At 51.6% G+C, this 14,339-nt stretch overlaps 1 protein-coding gene across 1 annotated transcript; it reads right to left on the reverse strand.

Annotated features, from left to right (window-relative positions):
* Positions 1–328: 328 nt before the first annotated feature.
* GPX3 (glutathione peroxidase 3) lies at positions 329–8,870 on the reverse strand. Its single transcript, XM_072824462.1, has 5 exons — positions 8,523–8,870; positions 3,697–3,850; positions 2,378–2,495; positions 1,819–1,918; positions 329–1,401 (listed from the first exon to the last, which is right to left on the reverse strand). The coding sequence occupies exons 1-5, from the start codon at positions 8,607–8,609 to the stop codon at positions 1,180–1,182; spliced, it is 681 nt and encodes a 226-aa protein (XP_072680563.1). The 5' UTR covers positions 8,610–8,870; the 3' UTR covers positions 329–1,179.
* Between the last annotated feature and the right edge of the window lie 5,469 nt (positions 8,871–14,339).

A 14,339-nucleotide genomic window follows, 5' to 3' on the forward strand; every position in this document is an offset into this window, starting at 1 on the left:
GGGGTCTGGGCTGAGAGTCAGGTGACCCAGGTTTAAATTCCAGTCCTGCCCCCCACACATCAGGAGAGACCGGGCAAGGCTGCCCCTTCTGTGAGCCTGTTTCTACACCTGTCAAATGAAATACTTCATCTCAGCCCCAGCTGCCTGGAGAACTGCAGGAGGGAATGGGAGTGGACCTGAACTGGCTTTATAAATTCCAGATGCCAATTAGAGAAGCAGAGTGGGCCTAGGTAGAAACCGAACAGCAGGGGCCCAAAGCACGCACTCCCACCCCCTCCCTTCCCCACCCCAGCTACAGTGGCCCCATGGAGGAAGCAGTAGGCTCGGGTGCTGCACAAAGGCCTTTACTGGGCAGATGGGGATTGGGGGCGGGGGGGAGTCTAATGCCAGGGACCAGGGTGAGGGGAGAGGGCACATCCTCCAGAGAAGCAGGGGTAGCATCCCTGTCCAGGGGCCTCAGCCTGAATGCACTAAGGGCCGGCCCTTCAGACAGGCTCAGGGGAGGTCCGCCCATGAGGGCTTCGGGCCCCTCCTTCATGGAGATGCCATTCCTGACACGGGGAACATGGCCTTTGCTCTCACATCTTCCTTGGCTGCTTTCTGGGAGCACTAAGGGGTGGGTAGGGGGCTTGGGAGGGCCCTTCAGGAAGGAGAGCAGTTGCACAGTGGAGAGAAAGATTGGGCAGTGTGGTAGACCCAGAAACGTCTGGGCACTTCAGTGGTGGTATTTGGAGATAATGGGAGGTGCTGGCCTCAAGGTTGAGGTCTAGGTCAGAGCAGAACTGTTGGATCTAGAGCTGGTTTTGGGCTCAGCTAAAAGTGAATGGTTATCATTGGAACAGAGAACTGGAGAGAAAGGGGAGGTATTCCCTAGTACTCTCCATAGCACAACGGCTGTGCACACACCTGTGGCACACGTCTGCTGTATTCATGCAGGTAGACACAGGTGGCTGTACACTCATGCACACACGGTCACACACACCTAGGCATGTGTGCAAACACGCACATGCACAGCAATACAGACACAATCATATGCGCATGTTTGTGTTGGGTTGGGGCCTTGTGTAATAGTAGGAGGTCTATGGTGGGAGTGTGGTGCGGTTAGAGAAATGGATTCCTTCCTGAATGGAGTCCCTCCCCAGCCCTGGTGTGGTGGACATGGGGTAGGGCAGGCCTGATTTACTTCCCCTTGATGGCCAGGGCCGCCTGCCGCCTCATGTAGGCCAGGATGTCCATCTTGACGGTGCTGACCGTGGTCCGGTGGTACCAGCGCATGATGGGTATACCATCTGGCCCCACCAGGAACTTCTCAAAGTTCCAGCGGATGTCATGGACCTTCATGGGTTCCCAGAAGAGGCGGCCAGGTGAGCCCAGGAGCTCCGAGGTGGGAGGACAGGAGTTCTGCAGCAGGGATGAGAGGAGTGTCAGCGTTGCTTGGGGCCCTTCCCACCTTCCCTCTCCAGGCCTTCCTGGGGGATAGGAGGACAGCCTGGCACTGAGAAAAGGACACCCATTTTGGAGTTGAAAGTGGAATCCCAGGACCACCTTTGGTTCTAGCAGGTTGTAAGACCTTTACTTGTCCCTTCTGGGGCCTTGCATGGGCCTCATCGATAAAATGGGCTACTGAGATCCTAGGGTCTGCAAAGCCTTATGGTTGGAATGATAGATGCCAAGAAATCCTCCCAGGGGCCTGGAAGTAGGGGAGGGTGGCACAGGCCTTGCCTCTGCGTGGGCTGGAGCCAGGAGTGGCCACAGCTCTGTCCAGGGCAGGTGTCCAGCGGGCCGAGTGGCTCCTGCAAAGGTGGCTATACCACTCACCTTCAGGAATGTGTAGAACTTCTGCTCTTTCTCTCCATTCACATCCCCCTTCTCAAAGAGTTGGAAACTGGGGACAAAGCCCCCACCTGGTCGGACATACCTACAAGGAAAGTTCTTATGTGGGTCCCAAGGAGATGGGCATAGGGCTCAGAAATGACCAGAATGGACTGAACAGGGAGGGGGTGTTGGAAATCTGGATTTTATTCCACACCCGGCAGTGGGAGCTGATAAGTATCGAATGGGCATAGGTACAGTGTGGGCATAGGCACAGCAAGCTGCTTTTCCCTGTTTGGTACCTTCTCAGTAACTCTCCCTGCCTACACCCCCCCCCCCCCCGCCCCACCATTGCACCACGCACTCACACACAGTCATCCCTGTCACCCCTGTCTCCAACCCCTCTTCTATTCATGCTAGCAACTGGGGTTCCTGGAAGGGGAGCGTAATTCTTGGTGGCTAAGTACCCGTCACGTATAGGAGCCAATGCAAGAGATGCCTGGCACCCAGGCTGGGGCACCGGGGAGCTGAGCTTTCTCAAGACACCAAGCAGGCAAGCACTCACTTGAGGCTGGGTAGGATTTCCGAGTTCTCTCCTGGCTCCTGTTTTCCGAATTGGTTGCAGGGGAAGCCCAGAATGACCAGACCAAATGGCGCAAGCTCTTCCTGTAGTGCATTCAGTTCTGGGCCAGGGAGAAAGCAGAGAGGAAGGTAGCCTATCAAGGAGCCCTGCCCATCCGTACCACTCCCCCTGCTTACCCATCGTATAGCTGAAGTCACCAAGGCCTGACAGGGGAGGGGCCTTGGCCAAGTTGCCCAGTGAGTGTGGCAGTGCGGGTATACAAGTCCCATTCCCCTGGCTCCAGTCTGGCTGGGTTGGAGGTTTGGGGAGGAAAGAGAACAATACCCTTTCTCAAATCAGTAGTCAGCTGCCCACCACCACTGGGCCAGCAGGCTGAGGGCTCCTTCAGGACTCTCAAGATTGAGTGTCTTAGAGCAAGAGCGACACATCCCTGGGCAGAAGGCAGAGGACTTCCTGAGAGGTGGGTGGGCTCCTCACCCACCCTATACTCTGGCAGTTTGGGAATCGATGGGAGGGCCTCCCCAGTTCCCTGGGTGCTAGCACCTAGCCCATCTCTTGCAGGAACACACTCTGCTCTGTTCCAAGGCTAGACAGAAGCATTCTAGACCAGAGCACCCAGTGCCCCCTCGGCCATCCAGCCCACTGTCCTTCCACTGTCAGGAATTTGCCTGAGACTGCCAGGCAGACATGCAGGGTCAGATTGCCCTTGCTTTCCACCCCGCCCCACCACTCCCTCACCATCACCAGCCGACTGTGCTCAGCCTCACAGCATCTTCCTGTTCCCTCAGGCTGTTTGCTCTGCCCTGGCTCAGCAGGGAGGAGTGAGGATGCCAGGATCATGAAACCTGGGTGAAACACCTGGGATTGCCACTGACACACGTACTCGGGACCTCCGCCTACCTGCCTGCTTCCCACATAGGGGCCAAGAGAAGCGTTAGGGCACATGGGGCTGCGGGAAGGTGGGAGATTCTCAGCCGGATAACGCTACCATTTCTTACTCCAGTGAAAGGATGCTCCAGGCACACCCAATCTCCTCCATCCCTCTGCTTTCAGGGCAGTTGGGGGGCCCAGGGATGAAGGGTAACCGAGAATCTTGCAGAACATGTCCGAAGGTGATCAGACCTCAGGCTTACATAATCGTCTTCACCAAAATATGGAAGACAGTAGAATTGGGATACAGGGTTTGTTTTCTCATGATCACGATCACCCCTTCCCACTTGCACCAAAAAAGCTTCGGTGATTAAAATGTGCCCAACTGGCAGAAACAGCCCCAAAGCAGGGAAGCAGGGGTGGGCTCTTACCAAGGTATTGGCCTGTCAGGCCTCAGTAGCTGGCCACGTTGACAAAGAGGATGTATTTGCCAGCGTACTGCTTAAAGGGGATGTACTCCTCCCCGTTGATGGTTAGGGCTCCGTACTCATAGATGGTGCCGCTCACACCCCCGTGGCAGTCCGTCTGGAACAGAGGAAGACCAGCAGCAGGGAGCTGTTAGAGCTGGAAGGGAAACTGGGCATCTCTATTTTCAGGATAATGAAAGATACCAACAGGGGGAGTGACTTGCCCAAGACCATTCTACGAACCGGAAATGGACCAGAACAAAGGTCTACTTCCTTGTGCAAGGTAATGATTATGAAAGCGCTTAATCGGCCAGTGACTGTATGGAAACCTGAAATACTGCTTTCTGTGACCATTACTTCCGCCTCCCATGCCCACTTGTAAACATTTGCCAGGCCTGGGGGAGACCGTGCTGGTGCCGGTGGTTGCATTATTGGACGCGTGGATGGAGGCTCCCAGGGTGGCCGTTGCCACCACCAGCCAGGCAGGTGATGCTGTGGGTGAACAACAGCATCGTGGAGGAGGAACTGAACAGAAAGGAGGAAGCGGTGGTGTGGAGAGGGGTGATTCAGATCTGGAGGACTGGAAAGCTGAGGCTGTCGCTATAAAATAGGGAAGAAGGAGCCACGAGGAAGGGGAAGGCCTGCCAGGAGGATTCGGTGTGACGGCCAGGGCAGAGCAACAGGGCCTCGCCCATGCGAGACGGTCCCTGTAAGTGTGCACCTGGACGACCGGTAAGCCTTCCTCTTTGCCCAGCTGCTACCCTCCCCCCATCAACCTCCAGAGCAAGTAGCCAACAACGGACTCTGAGGTGGGGGACCCAGATGCCACGTCCAGCTCTGCCACTAACTCCCTGTGTGGTCTGGGGCTAAGCCCTTTCTCTTCTCTGCGCCTCAACCTCCTCTTTGATGAGAACCTTGAACCGGACCAGCTGTGCTCAGCCATGATGCCTGGTCAGCCTCGCTACTGGCGGGGAGGAGGACTGGGATCACGGCCATCCAGCAGGACATTGCAGCAGACTCTACTCTGCGCCTATCCCAGCTCTGGTACAGGCTACGAAAACCCGGGTGGACTCTTGAAAGGGTGTCTTGGCATCAATAACACAATCAGCAGCAGCGCTGGTCATGATGGGAAAGGAAAATGTTGGCTGCCGTTGTATCAGGTAATCTGAGAGGTGGCAAGACACTAAAATGAAGTCCAAAAGCGCAGTATGGACCAGGAGAGACAGAGATAAGTGATTGGAGCTAGAGAAGCAAATCCACACCCTCTCCTTCGCATCAGTCCTGGAAGGCTTGCTGTTGAGGTGAGGTACGTGGGCCCAGCTGGGTGAAGGGAGTCATCTGGCTGGCAGGGTGTGGCCCCAGGAAGGTGTAGAAAAGCCACCTCTGTCTGGAAAATGTCGGAGGCCTACTGAGCCAGGCAAAGCTGCAAGCTCTCTTGGCTTTGATGCAAATTCCCTATTTTCCATGAGACTGATATCCCATTCCCTGTGACTTTTAGTGGGTGCGGGAGGCAGGTCCAAAACCCAAGCTCAACATTCCTCTAGAACCTGTGTCTCCCTGGCCCTAGCTGGGTTGGCTCCCCCACAAAATACAAACAGCCCAGGGCACAACAAACACAGCCCCACTGGCCCTGAGGTCTAATAGCCAGAAGGCAAGGCCTCCCTGCATGCCCCTCCACCTCTTCTACTCCACCCCGATCCAAAGGCAAATTCTGGGAAATGAAGGAACAAAAGCCAAGAGGTTGTTCAAATAACAGAAGCTTGTAAACAACAGGATGATCCACTTCTGGCACAGCTTTGGGATGGGGGTGGGGTAAGGGGACTCTCCTCTCACTAAGCTTTTTAGCCTGTGCTGGCTTTGTGGCCCTGGCCCCGGTGAGTGAGTCACTTTTACTCTGAGCCTCAGACAGGCGAGGATAATGCCACCTGCCTCCCCAAATGGCTGTGAGAATCTATACGCAGAACAAAACAGTCTTGAAAGCCTCTTGGAGAGAAATCCCCACATCAGGGGAGAGCGATTATTCTGTCTGCCACGAGGGTAAAGGGCCTGAGTTTCCCACATTATTGTGAGGAGGGCTTTGATGTTCCCCAGCCAGTGTAAAGATGATGATGCGCTGCTGCGCAAGGTGTCTCGGGGAGAAGGGACGAAGACAGAGCCTCTGAGCTTTCTACTGGGGCCAGTGGGGCCAGAGCTGTGGGTTCAGACTGAGGGGGCTCAGAGGGTGGTCCATAGGGGTGGAAGCCATGGCCTGGACTCACCACTGAGCACCGCAGCCCCATCCTCATGTGAGCTGTGAGCCTCCCTCCCTCTCCCGGGACCCATGCATGCTAGAGCCCCACTCTCGAAGCAGGGAGGGCAGAGGAGGTGCCTCAGTCCCACTGTGGCTGGACAGTATGGCAGGGTGCTGGTGGCTCGGGAGTTGGAGGGGGTCTCAGGCAGGACCCTGGTCGGCTTGGGCTGCTGGCCTTGAGTCTTTCCCTTCTCCCATCTACCACTGCCTTGTGTGATGCTGGGAAAGCAGGCTGGGCCTGGGGGGCAGGAGACCTGAGTCCTGGGCCTGGCCGCAACTCTGGCTCTGTGTGACCACTCCTTTCCCTTGTCTGGGGCTCTGGCTGCTTGCCTGTCAGATGGGCTTAGATTCAGTGTCATCTTAAGGGCTCTTCAGCTCTGTCAGTCTGTGGTTCCATGATTCTCTGCCTCGTTTAGTCACCTAGAAACCAGCGGTTACTAGGATCCCGCGCACGTCAGCAGTTGTTACCCTCTCCAGCTTCTGCGGAGTCCTTCTGCGCAGCAAGTACAGGTTGCCTGGGGAGCTGTAAGCTGGACTGGGGGGCGGGGAGGGGGGACCAGCAAGGGAAGGAGGATTTCCTTCGTTATTTGGCTCTTCCCTTTGACTACAAGGAGGCAGATGTCCATCCAGGACTGTAGCCTATTGTCAATCCCATTCTTCACCTGCCCCACCATCCTATCCCTTGGCCCTGGAGTTGGAGGTAAGGTAGGTGGTTGAGTCTTAGAATCCAGAGCTATGACATCTTGACTTGGAGGGCTTGGGAGGAGAGATGAGCCTGCCCAGACTGTCGTCAGCCAGCAAGTCTTAACTGGTTGCATCTGATAGGATCATACCTCACCCTAAGACTTTTCTAGACCATACCCATCCTGTTCTCTTTGCATCCACCTATTCCTCCCCAGAGTTCAGCAAAGAACACACAGCTATGATGAACTACTCATGGGGTCCACATTCTTACCTCTAGCCTTCTTGAGTCAAGACCCAATCTTCTCTTCTCTGGCTTTCCCCAAACTGAGAGTAAAGGGCTGACTCCGTGGTGCTGGTCTGCCTACCCCCACCTCTACCCCACACCATAGTCTTGAAACTCAGTCCCATCCCTGCCCTGGAAAATACCTTTTGAGTTGGGGATAATGAACAGGGCTGTGGAAGTTGTACCTTCATAGCCATCCAGTTTCTAAGGTTACTCCAAAGAGAAACAGACTGAGTAGGATTTAGCTGAGGACAGATGAGGGGGAATAGAAACATACGGAAGGAACCCTTGGAATGGGCTGGTTGAACAGTGGATAAAACTTTGAAAATACAATTATGGACTCCTAAAATTTTCAAATAAAGACCTAGAAAGTTGTAGAGCCCCAGAAGCTCAAAATTCCTCTTGAGCTTACACAAGCCTGTAGGGAGTGTGTGTGTCTGTGTGGATGTTATGAGTGTTGGGAGGGTGGAAATCTCTCTCTTTGGGTCTATACCGATGCCTGGCTTCTGCCTCCCACCCTGGGGAAGAAGAGAGGTCTATGTGGCCTACTTTGGCATGTACTATCCTAGGAGATAAGCTTGCTGGGTCACCCCACTTCTGGCCTCAGCATCCCCACCCTGCTGGGGATAGATGGAGTCTCAGGAAATTTCTGCCTCTCCTATTGAGCTCACAGTCCCCAACTTTCTCCAACTACCAGGTTTGCTCAGGCCGCTACAGTCAGTGGGTGGAGGGTAGTGAGGCTGCCCCAGAACAGCCCTTGAAAGAACAATATGTGGATTTTACAGCTTCTCCAAGAATTCCTCCTGAAGCCATCAGCTTCGTTGCGGGAGGACCCCTGTCTCACCCGGCCCGCCCCCCCCAACCCCCTTCTCCACAAATGGACACACAGAGGATTGAGGATCAATCCAGAAAGGATTGAGGATCTAGCCAAGGCCCTGGGTGTTGTGCACTGCCAACCCAGAGTACCCTCTGTCACAGATCTCCGCTTCTTCTACCAACGCCCTGGAATCCGAGTGGTCATTTCCACCTGCGTTAATTCTTGGGCTAGAAGAGCCCTCCTTGCAATTTATCAAGACGGGGACCACCCAGCTCCTTCCCTGTCTCCTGGCCCGTCAGTCTCCCCGGGGAATCTGCGCAGCCAGCGCCAGGCGCCGTGTCCAGGCCTTTTTCTGAGCCCCCGCCCCCTTCAGGCCCGCCTGGAGGGGAGTAGCTGGGGACCGTCCTGGCACGCACGCAGCAAGGCGACACTGGAGTGGCCGCGGGGCAGACGGGGTCAATCCGGCGAGAGTGACCCCCTCCCTGTTCATTCCGCCCACCCGGGGCACCCAGATCTCCCCGAGATGCAACTGCGAAGATACGGGCGCTCCGGGGAGGGGTCCCGGGGCGGAGAGGGGGGACCGGAGGGAGGGTCCTCGCGCCAGGTGTCGCCCTTCTGGAGGGGAGCCCGGGAGGAAGGGGCTCCCGGTCACCGAGAGATGGCCCCCTGGGGGCCCTGATCTTCCCGCCGGGCCGCCACCCGCCAGGCTCACTCACCTTGGACTTCTCCTGCCCCCGGCTGGGCGGGACGAAGCCAGCCAGGAGCAGGGAGAGAAGGCAGGACGCCCGCAGCAGCCTGGCCATGGCGGGCAGGGGCGTCTCGGGCTCCCCGGAGCCGCGGGCTGATCCCGGGCCACCGCCGTCTGAGGGGTCCGGCGCCCTCAGCCACCTTTCAAGCCCTCAGCGATGACCAATCCGCGGCCGGGCCGGGGTCCCTGTAGCCAATCGCAGGGCGGCTGGCATCTCAGGGGCGGGCACAGTCTCCCCTCCTTCTCCCTAGGCTCGGGGCGACAGTGACATAAGCATGTCTGGGCAGAATTGGGAGTAGGTCCTCGTCAACCCAGGAGGCGGCCCCCTCTTCTTTAGGCTCTAAAGTGCAGGAGGAGGCAGGCGCAATGTCCTCCCAGCGCAGCCGGGGCACAGGGCTTTAAATATCACCGAAGAACTGATGGAAGGCTCGATCCTAGAAAATACTGCTTACTCCTAGGTTTTAAAACACCCTGAGGTGTTCCCTCTTTCCTCCTTCCTCCATTCCAGTTGAAGGGATGTCGAGGATTAAAAATGACAGCAAGATCTGAGGTGAGACTCCTAGGAGGGCTTGCTCCGTGCAGCTTAGCAGGGAGAAGCAAAGAGTGGGGGGCGCCTGAGTGGCTCAGTCGGTTGAGCACCCCACTCTTGGTTTCGGCTCAGGTCATGATCTTCGGTAGTGGGATCAAGCCCCACATCAGGCTCAGAGCTCAGGGAGGAGTATGCTTTGGATTCTCTCTCTCTCTCTCTTTCTCTCTCAAATAAATAAATAAAATCCTAAATAATAATAATAAGAGTAAAGATTCGGTGCCCATGGATTTCGAATGCAGCTCTTTCCTGGGAAGAACAGTGAGAGACCTTAGCTGATCTAGGAGCAGAAAATACATCTCCTAAAAAGAAAAAAGAAAAAAGAAAAGAAAAGAAAAAAAAAAAAAAAAAGAAAATACATCTCCTCACTGTGTAGTCTGGAATGTGTTACTTTCCCCCTCTGGGCCTTGTTTTCTCTGACTGTGTGATGATGGGATTCATTGATAAACTGAAGCCCTTCTGGTTCTGGCTAGATGACTTGCTTCTAAAATAAGTGACCTAGAACAGAAGTTCCTTGAGAGTAGGGACCATAATCACTACCTAGCACAGGGCCTAGAGCACAAGTGCATAATAGTTGTTAAATTAATCAATCAAAGAATTCATTTCTCTACTTGGAGATACTATGGATGAGGTAGGCAGCTGTAGGTCTGGGCTGTCTTGGTATGATCCTATTCATAGATAGGGGAATGTGTTGGGATCAGTGCTTCCCAAATCTGCCCAAATACCAGAGTCACCTCAGAAGCTTTTAATAGATTCCCAGACCCCATTCCAGATTCACTGTATTAGAATCTCGGGGAGCAAAGGTTGCAGCTCAGCCTTCAGGTATGTTCCAAAGGTGATTCTGAGGCAGACGATTCTGTCTTCTGGCAGAGAAGTGCCTTGAGATAGCTAGCATGCCTTTACTCTGATTGACCATATTGTCCTCATGGGAATTTGGAAGTTCCAAATTGGGTCCCAAGTCCCACATTCTCCATAAAGCCTTTCTTACTTCAAACCACAGCCTGTTGAAGGGAAGGGGATCTTGAAACCCAGAAAGTCTTCGAATGGGTTAAAGCGCAGAAGCATTAGAACAGCAGCTGACACAGAGTATGTGCTTAATAATAATTAATAAATGTTATCCAACCACCTCATTTCACTGAGGCCTTGAGACGAAGAACAATCTGCCTGAGTTCCAATAGTAAATCAGTTGCAGAGTGGGGACCAGAATCAAGATCTCTAGACTCCAGTCTCAGCCAGCCTTCATTTTGTTCTGTTGTCTTTTGAGGGTCATATTTACCCAAAGATACAAATATCAGTACACCTATCAGTTTGTCAGCAATCCATTGTTCGTTATCATCAGTAGGCAGCTAGTGACTCTCAAAATATGTGCCTAGCATCATGTAAACACCATGAGAGACATCAGAGAATTTTCTGAAAGTTACAATCTCTGTCCTCTGGGTGTATCCAGATGAGGCCAGGGGGGCACCTAGGGTTTTGCAAGTGCACAGCTGGCACTTGAGAGTGAGTGCCTCCTTAAATTTTGTACCCTGTGTGCCTGACTTGCCTCATCCTAGTCCCAGGCCTGGTGTTCAGTTTCTTTGGGGGAAATAATAAGGAATCAGAAGGCCTGAGGCTTGCTGTGGGGCCACACCCAAGTTACTTTACTTCTCTGGGCCTCAACTGGTCCAACTGTTAGAAAAGAGTCTTTGGCAGTCTCTCAGTGACGGTCTCTGTGGCTCTGCAGGTCCAAGGGTCTAAGGAAAGTATGTGCTGCCAGAAGCTCAGAAGTAGTGGCCTCACAGAAAGTGGGCTGGGGTCCAGGGGCGCATGTTGGGTGCTGAGGGCCACCCACTCGCCTCTTCCAAAGGAGGTCTGAGCTTTCACACCAAGAGCATGAAGACAAACGTAGAAATAGCATGCCTCAGTCTTTTCACTGCCCACCTTTTGAGCTCATTTAGTTGATTCCTTCCCAGAACCCTATGTTTTGAAAGATGTTATTCTCTGCCAGGCTGTTTCCTCTTGGCCTCAGGTTGAAGTCCAAATTCCTTAGTGCTTTAGACAATGTCCTCAAATTCCAGCCACACTCCTCTTATTCTATCTCAGCTGTACTGGGCCTTATTTCGGTTCTTCCAACATGCCATTCTCTCTTACCTCCAGGTTTTGTCTCCACTGTTCCCTCTGCCTGGAACACTCTACATTCTCTCCTTGACTGGTTCTCTCCTACCAAGTTTCACATCTCCACTTCTGTTTAGGTCCCCTTGCTTTAGTATTGTTCCTAGAATGTTTGATACTTTCTGTATCAACCCTTTGTTGTCCTTTATCATCATTTCTTGTTTACTTGCTACACGAAGTTGCAAGGTCCACAGAGGCTTCGTTTCAAAAACTTTGCACAGGGCTTAATACATAGTAGAGGCTCAGTAAATACTAAGTAAATGTCAAATAAAACACTACTTAGCATATAGAATAAGTGGAGCTTCAGGTCAGCAGGTGCTAAGAGTGTAAGCCCATAAAACTGGTCAGATTTGAGCTGGTAGTAAGATTTGAGACATGTGAGTGAAGCTAAGTGAGCTCATCACAGGAGAGTAAATGATTTGCACTGAATTTCAGGAAAGGAAGGGTGGAAACAGATGCTGTAGAGGAATCAGAAGCCAGTTTTGCTTCCAGCCTGAGAATGTACACTACAGAGTCCCAGACAAGGAGGCACCCAGTGCCTCTTCACCATCTTTTTTGGAGATAGACAGGGAGCTTACTACTTACCTGTTTGGTGGTTAGGTAGGGATGACTACAGGTGACTTAAAGAAGGTTTTTTAAAAGTGCTATGCTTTGTGTCTTTGGGTTGATAAACAAGAAAAGCTGAAAAAAAGCCAGAACAATGGAAACTAGCCCTATCACTCCTGAGTAAACGCTGGATTTGATGGGGTCAGCCAGCCCAACTGATGGTCCAGATGGGGGCAGCAGAAGGGAGGCCCAACCCCCATCACCTTGGTGCCAATTTCAAACAGTGGCCCTGTTTTGCAATCAAGAAGGGATTGCAGAACCCAGGTGTGACCTGTTGCTGCTGGTTTCCCGAATAATTGGCTGATCCAATCTCAGAGTCAGCCAGGAGACAGGGAGTCCATAAAGAGGAGAGGAAGTTAGAGCCTCTACTTTTGAAACCGGGGCTTTTCAAACTCTGGGCCTTAGTTTCCTCATCTATGGAATGAGGAGTTGGATTAATTGATCTCAAGGGCAAAACTGTTGGATAGTAAGAGTAATAGCCAGTGTTCACTCAACATCCTATATGTACCAGGTATTGCTTTAAATTTATTAACTTTCTGAAAAATCCATGCAACCTCATGAAGTAGCTAACATCGCTATCTCCAATTGCAGTTGAAGAAACTAATACATAAAGAGGTTAAGTAACTTTGTTTAAAGTCATGCAGTTGGTAGATGATAGAATTCTGGTCCAGATATTCTGTCTCCAGATCTCTAAGCCTATGTTGTCCAACATGGCAGCTACCAGCCAGGTGTGGTTAGTGAGCACTTGGAATGTGGCTAGCCCAAATTGAGATGTGCCACCAGTGTAAAATGCACACTGGTTTTTGAAGACTTCAAAAGAAAAAAGAGAATGTAAAATATCCTAATAAGTGCTTATATCCTTACATGTTGGAATTTTAATATTTTATATAGTGGGTTAAAGAAAATAGATTCTTTAAAAAAAAGGATTTTATTTATTTTAGAACTAGAAAGAGAGAGAGAAAGGAAGGAAGAGAGAGTCGGTGAGCAGGGAAAGGAACAGAGGGAGAGGGACAGTGGACTCCATGCTGAGCGCAGAGCCTGACATGAGGATTGATCCTATGACCCTGAGATCAAGACCCAAGCCAAAATCAAGAGTCAGATGCTCAACCAACTGAGCCACCCACATGCCCCCAAAATATATTATTGAAATTAATTTCGTTTGTTTCTTTTTACATTTTAAAATGTGACTGCTAGAAAATTTAAAATTACATATGCAATTGATGTTATATTTCTACTAGACAGAACTAGTTTAAGCTATATAATCATAAGGGATTGGTAAAGGATTATGGTTGTGAAATCTCAGCTCATCTTCTGTTTAAGGTCCCCAAGACCACCTCCAGGTTCAGTGATTCCACAAAACAAGGAGGATCCACAAAACACAGCATATAGTCATACTCATGCTATGACTTATTACGGTGAAAGCTCACAAAGCCAAGACAGCAAATGGAATAGGTGCATGGGACAAAGTCTGGAGGAAACCAGGAACGAGTTTCCAAGAGTCCTCTCCCAGTTGAATCACACAGGATGTGCTTAGTTCCTCTAGCAATGAACTGTGACAACTCATGTAAAATGTTGTCTGCCAGCGAGGTTCATCAGAGACCCAGTGCCCAGGGCTTTTACCGGGGGATAGCCATGTAGGTAGGCATCCTCTGTTTAGCATGTGCCAAAACTCCAGACTCCCAGAAGGAAAGCAGGTGTTCAGCATGAACCACATTGTTTTAATCAACAGTTTGGGCATAGTGACCCACTCTTATCAATTCTGGGAATGGTGGGAATTCTCCTGAAACTAAAGTTTCCAAATGCCAACCAAGGGCCAACTATGCAAGCAGATCTTTCAAAGCATAGCAATCCTACTATGTTTACTCTTTTCTGCAGATATCCCAATTAAACTTCCACCAGGACCTGGCCTGGGACAATACCAGGTTTGTTGAGCTTACCTGACATGAAGTTAATGACTCTTACTTGCTTCAAAGTCAGCTTAGTGGGAGGACTTATAAAAAGGGGAAGAGCCCCTAGGGACTATCTCATTCAACCCTCCCATCTGAGAGCTAAGGCTCTGAGAGGCTGAGTGATTTCAGGTCTCACAGCAAATATAGGCACTATAAGAATCAAATCTAGGCTAAATGCAGTTCCAAACTTTCAGTGAGAAAGGTCCCTTCCATTCTTTTTGATGCCCTTATATATTACTAGAACCCCAAACTCTTTTTCCCATTTCTTAGTAAGGGAGCCCTACCTATGTCTGTGCTAGCCTCACTCCACCGACCTCCCTTCTTTCTGGGTTATTGTTGGGCTGGGAGATGGTAGAGCTGGAGAAGCAGTAACACCCTTCATAAACAATCACTTAACAGTGAACAACCCACATCCTACTTCCTGTGGGTTAACTAACAACGCACAAAACCAATGAGGACTAAAAGAAACTAGTAAACTCTAGAGCAGAACAAC

Source organism: Canis lupus, chromosome 4 (genome assembly GCF_048164855.1).
Source record: "Canis lupus baileyi chromosome 4, mCanLup2.hap1, whole genome shotgun sequence".
NCBI lineage: Eukaryota > Metazoa > Chordata > Mammalia > Carnivora > Canidae > Canis > Canis lupus.